The 6,078-nt window shown below is 37.7% G+C and overlaps 1 protein-coding gene across 1 annotated transcript in view; it reads left to right on the plus strand.

The window, feature by feature from the left end:
• LOC138060023 (cyclin-F-like) overlaps window positions 1-5,794 on the plus strand; it is a 12,060-nt gene extending 6,266 nt beyond the window's left edge. Inside the window, exons 10-18 of the mRNA XM_068905702.1 lie at window positions 1,722-1,802; window positions 2,094-2,136; window positions 2,349-2,396; window positions 2,542-2,612; window positions 2,996-3,057; window positions 3,372-3,459; window positions 3,707-3,766; window positions 4,171-4,210; window positions 4,724-5,794. Of these exons, the coding sequence (XP_068761803.1) occupies window positions 1,722-1,802; window positions 2,094-2,136; window positions 2,349-2,396; window positions 2,542-2,612; window positions 2,996-3,057; window positions 3,372-3,459; window positions 3,707-3,766; window positions 4,171-4,210; window positions 4,724-5,383 (1,153 nt within the window). The 3' untranslated portion in view covers window positions 5,384-5,794. The remainder of the gene's footprint in view (window positions 1-1,721; window positions 1,803-2,093; window positions 2,137-2,348; window positions 2,397-2,541; window positions 2,613-2,995; window positions 3,058-3,371; window positions 3,460-3,706; window positions 3,767-4,170; window positions 4,211-4,723) is intronic.
• Window positions 5,795-6,078: the final 284 nt, after the last annotated feature.

Here is a 6,078-nt window from a genome sequence, read left to right on the forward strand (position 1 = left end):
CAAACTCTCTTGCACATGAAAGTTGTTTTACTTGTAGAATTTTTATTGTGCAAGATACAGCCATGAATTACAAGTCAAATTGATCATTGAATTGTGTACTTTGGAGACAACATATTTCCTTTGACAATTAAATTAAATTGTTCACAACTCAAAATTTGAAAAGCAAAAAACAAACTGCTCCACTTGCAGGCTGAAATCAGAAATTGACAATAGCAGCTGATAAGAACATTTGTTTAGTTTTGAGCTTGTTCACTCAATATAGTCAGAACGCGATGGTTAGAAAAAAAATTTAAAGAACACTCATTAAGCAAGTGTACACAACACAGGGGTCAGGGAAATGGGAAAAAATGTGTTTTCACTCGCCTCCAAACACAAGATCATCAATAGTCGCGCGCGTCATGCAAGTTTGTCTAATGACATCACACATCAAAACGCATGCTTTCATTAGTCCCTACTAAAATCTCCACTTTTCACAGCACAATTGAGAATTTTTCTACCCGCTGCAATACTTCACACAACATTAAGCTGACCACCTCGCAAGCCTCGCGTCTTCGTTCGGCTTGCTCGTTGGCAATTACTTTAAAAGGATGTGGGGTGAAAATGCTCAGAGTTAAATTAAGGAGTAACAAATCAATGTTCATTTTCTCCAAAGTTCCTCTTTGTTACACTCAGGTTACCTTTACTGTGGCTCTATTTACCAGTACTAAAATAATAGTTTCCGTGCATTGAAGGAAAACAAACAATGTTATACATGTATGTTGTAGATTTACTGGCTCCCTTAATTTTCCATGTCCTGTTTCAAAGAATATACCAGTAATCACATCTTGCTTAAAAAAAATCTTGGGGAGATGAGGCTTGCACTGAAATTTGGTGGTGCATAACTTTCTAATCTGCAACAAGCAAAAGTTCAACAGGAACACAAGAACACAAAATGAAGACAGTGACGTTTTAATGCTAAATTGTTGTGTATAGATCGTTTTCACTGTTAAGCAACAAAAAAATAAAATCTAAACTGTTCAATCAAAAAGGCCAAGAAAACGAAATATTATAAAGGACTAATACAAAAACAAGTTCTCAAAGTCTCAGGTCTGCGTGGTACACCATTTTTTAGTTATTGGCCAAAAGGTCTCAGGAAACTTTTACGAGCTTTGTATGGAGGCACCATTTTGATGTGTCAATATCATGGTACACTAAAATGGCTGCCGGAAATCAACAATTTAAACATTTGGAGCTCACTTTGCCATGAAAATGCATTTATGGATTAACACAGTCTCTTAAGACTTGAAACCTTGCAATGTTGAAAGTTAAAAGCAAAGGCCCTTTCTTCCAACCAAACAGTCACAGAAAGTGAAATTTGGAATTAAAAATGCTGTATTTTCAAAATGAAAGACGCTACAGCTCTAAAAACTTGTGAAAAGATTTAAGAATTCAATTTAATGACATGATGTGAAAAATGATCTATACTCAACTCGATTCAATTTTTATTATTAAGTGACTTGTAAAGGACAACAAAAATCATAGCTTAACCCTCAGATAGCATTGGCTAGTTGAGGCAAGTAGACTGGTAGGGAAAAAAAGTTAAGTTACTTGCAATACCAATGACATGGATACAGTTGCCTCACTGAAAAAGCCTTGTTGTCATTAGGTCATTTTTCAACCGAACCTGTAAGGCTAAGATCATTTATTAATGTTAACAACTAGCATTGTCATCGCAATTTCAGATTTCAAGGTACAGATATTGTGACTATTAGAGAGGCTGCTTGGTTAACAGATGGAACATATAAATATGAAGAAGTTGTTAGGTAAGCTGAATAATGTGGCTATAATGTGCAACACACTTGCACATGTGTCTATTATGCAAGTTTAGATTAAAGCTCTGGATGTTCTACACTGTAACTATTATTTTTAGCATTCTGGATTTGATTGACTGCATATGTGTGACTTTTTATTACTTGCATATAATCTACTATCTCTATAAAATACTTGTACCCTTTCCATTCAGTGATTATTACTCTCTGGCTGTAATTAGTCAATACTGTTAGAATTTCTCATAAGTACATGTATCAATAATTATTTCTTGTTCAAAACTTCAGAATGATGGGTGAAGTTATGTCTTGTATCAAAGGTCAAGTTAGGGTGAGTTGATTAGCATGACAAATTTGTTTCTAATCTGTCTTCAGTGTTCCTTCATGAAAACAGTAATTTTTATTTGTTTACTCCATGCAGTTGCTTTGGAATATGTGACGAAAACCTTTAATATATGTTTTGGTTACGACTTCATATCATACAATTGTAAATGACTTACATGTACAAGAGTTAATAATGATTTATTTGCTTGTTTTGTGTAGGTCCTGACAATTCCTGATTTTCTCCAACTGTTTTGTTCCCTTGCTGCTGTAAGTGTGCTGTTTGTTTTAAGTTACTTTTCTTCAACAGTAGTGTTCAAATGATTTTTAAGGAAGGTGTATTCTATTGGAACTACAGTGTCTAAAATTCATCTCACGAGTCAACAAGAATAATATTATTGTTGTTTCATTTTAGGTCACTCAAAAGACTGAATGCATTGCAGGATATATAGCAGATTTATCAATTTTACACACAGAGTGTGGAAGGTAAGCTAATTTCCTTAGATAACAATCCAATCATGTGAAGGTAATTTGCTATTACAGTGTAACAGCTGTGTTGCAAAATGGATTTTGGGGGCCAGAAATATCCTGGAGGGATTAGCAGGCCAGCTCTAGCTTACATAAGCACTCCCATGGGTGAACAAAACCTCAACCTCATTGCTTGAACATGCTACAACAATACAAGACAATTCAATGTGCCACAGGCACAATCATCATTTTCAAGACAACAATGGGCTCTAAAAAATGACAATATTTGCACATATACACTGTCCCTGGGTTTTATTTCGTGTTTTTAATTATAACCCTTGACTTTTTTCAAACTCTTACTGTTCTCATATGTATTGCATTTTGTGTATCTGTATGTTTAGATTCTCTCCAGCTCTGATGGCTGCATCCTGTGTTTTGTTAGCAAATTCAGTTCAAGAAATTGGTAAGTGACTTTGCTCTGTTCAACATCACGTAGTCACTAATTACATTTTGCTATGGAGCAATTTCAATATCCTCTCAATGTTTATCTGCATTTGTAATCAGTGGTAGGAAATGTGACTTGTAACAACAATTTTCAAACACCAGTAGGGACAGTGTGTTGCTCATTTTCATAGCATACAACAACCTTTCTCATTAAATTAAATGATGGGCGTTTCCGGCAAACTGTTCAAATACAGGTGTTAGTGAAAGCAAATCTTCAGGCATTTGAATATGTGAATGACATGTTTTACATGGCCTTTTCTTGTATTTTAACAGACGATCCATGGCCACAACACATGCGTGAAATCACTGGTCTGGGAATTGTGCAGCTCTTGGATTGTACACTTCATTTACACCAACAATGGTACAAAATTGTTCTCCAATCAGTTTTAAAATTTTTTGCATTTAATAGAAATTGGGTAATTAGTTAACATTAGCGAAAGACTTGTGATATTGCAAGTTACATTTTCAGGTGACGTTTTCGCCGAACTCGCCGTCGTAGATCTTAAAGTCCCTAATGAGTTCCAATAACCCATGTGATGTTTGCTCACCCAACTAATTGTACATTTTTGTATTTCTCCCATAAAAACATTGTTTTTTTCTGTTTGCAGTTTACTTGAGGAATACCCTGTGGATCACAGAAATGTTAAGCTAAAAGCTATCAAAGAAAGGTTAGTCTTTTTCGTAGAAGTACTTCCATTTCAAAGACGTATTTGAGAGACTGCCTCGTATCCATTTGGTAAGTTGGCCGACTTTTCCCTCTCCTTTGCGGGTCGCGCTGGCCCTAAACCCCAATAAGCGACCCCTTCCCCCCCCCCCCCCAAATTGCGCCTTTGGTGCAGGCTAACTTGATGCAGGGTTACGGTCCAGAGGTTAGGGTCCCGAGATGCAGGAATCCAGAAACAGGCACTCGAAGAAACTTTTCCGTAAAAAATAAGGAAATTAAAAGTGGGGGCGCAGTCCCTCGCGTTATTTTCCGCCAAATCTGCTCTTAGGTTGTTTAATAGCGTTGGGGTTTGATTTACAGTAAAAACTAATCAGCTCTTGGTAATGGATTTTGTGTTGTTTTCTTCAGGTACTCCGATGAGCGTTTTATGAAAGTCAGTGAAATAAAGGTGAGTTAATTCCTCTTTCTTACTAGTAAAAAGCGACACTGTCATGTTATTTTTAGTAGTACATTGAAAATCCAACGGACGCTGAGTTCAATGAGCAAAAACAAGGCACACGTGCCTAATATAGTCGTACTCTCTCTAGAGCGGTTTTCAATTGAGTGTCGAAAGTAATTAGCGAATTACTTTGGTTTTGCATTGCTTCACTAAGTGATTGATTCAAAGTTCTCGCGGCACTTTTTCAACCTATCAGAAGTGATTTCCAAAACCAATCATGGCTCGCGCGTGCACATTTTCCCGCTCTTTGTGTCGGCTACGTGTAATTACTACGAGTTTTGATTGGTTTACCGGATTGTCTCCGTCCTTTCTGATTGGCCAAAGTAATTACTTTAGTTTTGGTTTTATGACACTCGTTTGAAAACCGCTCTAACGCCAGACTAATTTACTCGTCAACAGGGAGCTGGCATCTTAAGGCGCCTGAGGATTTTAAGCATTTGTTATTGATTTTATTTTTGACAGGTCCCTGGTCGCGAAGAATTTCGTCGGTATATCCTTCCTGTCGCTCTCCAATCTGAACTCCAATTTGGTAGACGATCTGTTGGTGACAACAGTGATAAATCATCAGCAAGGTGTTTGGGGCATACCCAGCGGACCAATGCTGATGACAGCGTTTTAAACGCAAGCATTGGTAGCTTATCGGAGAGTGGTTACGACGGAGATATGGAAGACGAAGGAGATTTGACAGTTGACGATGCATTGCTAGATGAAGAACTTTGTAGTGAATTTGCAGATGAAGAAACTAGTGTTTTAAAGAAGCAATCGAGAGATTCATCCTTCTTGAAATGGGACGATTTTTCGAGGACCAGTTCAACACCAAGCATTCTTCACCCTGCTGGTTTACGCAGTGAATTTGACAATGACGTTCAGGATATGGACACAGATTCCGAACCGGTGCCAATCGACAATGTTATTCATTGCGCCAATGAACTGTGTGTGCCAGTCGTCAAGGAACCAAACGAAGCTATGGAGTTAGGAGAAAGCTGCTCAGGGCCACTTGCATCTAATATTCGAAGAAGACAACCTCTAAGAGCCATTGGAAACAACATATGCAACAGAACTTCCGGCACTTTAAAGTCGCAAAGAAGGACGTCATCTTGGACTAAGTCTGTCACTCGTTAAAATAAACTGCCCCTTCTAGCTATTTTTAAGTCTGTGGTCGCGATCGTTCAGCAGTCACAATCACATCTTGAGATGTCTAACTGGAAATTATTGTAAATAAATCGAGAACATCGTACGGTGAAATTATTTTTGTAAATCAGAAGGCGTCTGCAACCCAACATTTCTGTTTTGTTATCAAAGATTAACAATATCAGGAGGGTTTTTCCAGTTGATTTTCAAGATTGGTTCGTTCAGGAAAAAAAAAATGTACATAGTCTATGATTCTTATTTATAGGAAGAAACTATATTCAGTGTGTTACTTTAGTTATAATTACAAGGCCTCGCTGCTTTTTTTGAGGTTGAGTGATTTTTTTTCAAGAGTTAATTCTCGCAGGGGAAAGGCAAAATAAATGCATTGAAAGATTTCTCTCATCGAGGCGTTTATTCCTTCTCTTGCATGAAGCTTTGAACTGCTGGGAGGTGGGTTCTGGCGCCCGTGTTTCGAAAGTCTCGAATCATGCTCGGGCGCAAAAAGCCATTGAGGAGGGGGGGAGGTGAGGAGTATCATAGCGGCTGAAACAACCCAAACCTTTACAAAAATGCTCACCTTAGGCCTAAACATTATCTAAAGCATAGTGCTTTGGCCTACCCCTGTTGGGGGTTCCAACGAAGAAGACCATATTGAAAATCGCAAACTTGGTGTTTCTTATTTCGTC

This window comes from Montipora capricornis, chromosome 8, assembly GCF_036669925.1.
Source record: "Montipora capricornis isolate CH-2021 chromosome 8, ASM3666992v2, whole genome shotgun sequence".
NCBI lineage: Eukaryota > Metazoa > Cnidaria > Anthozoa > Scleractinia > Acroporidae > Montipora > Montipora capricornis.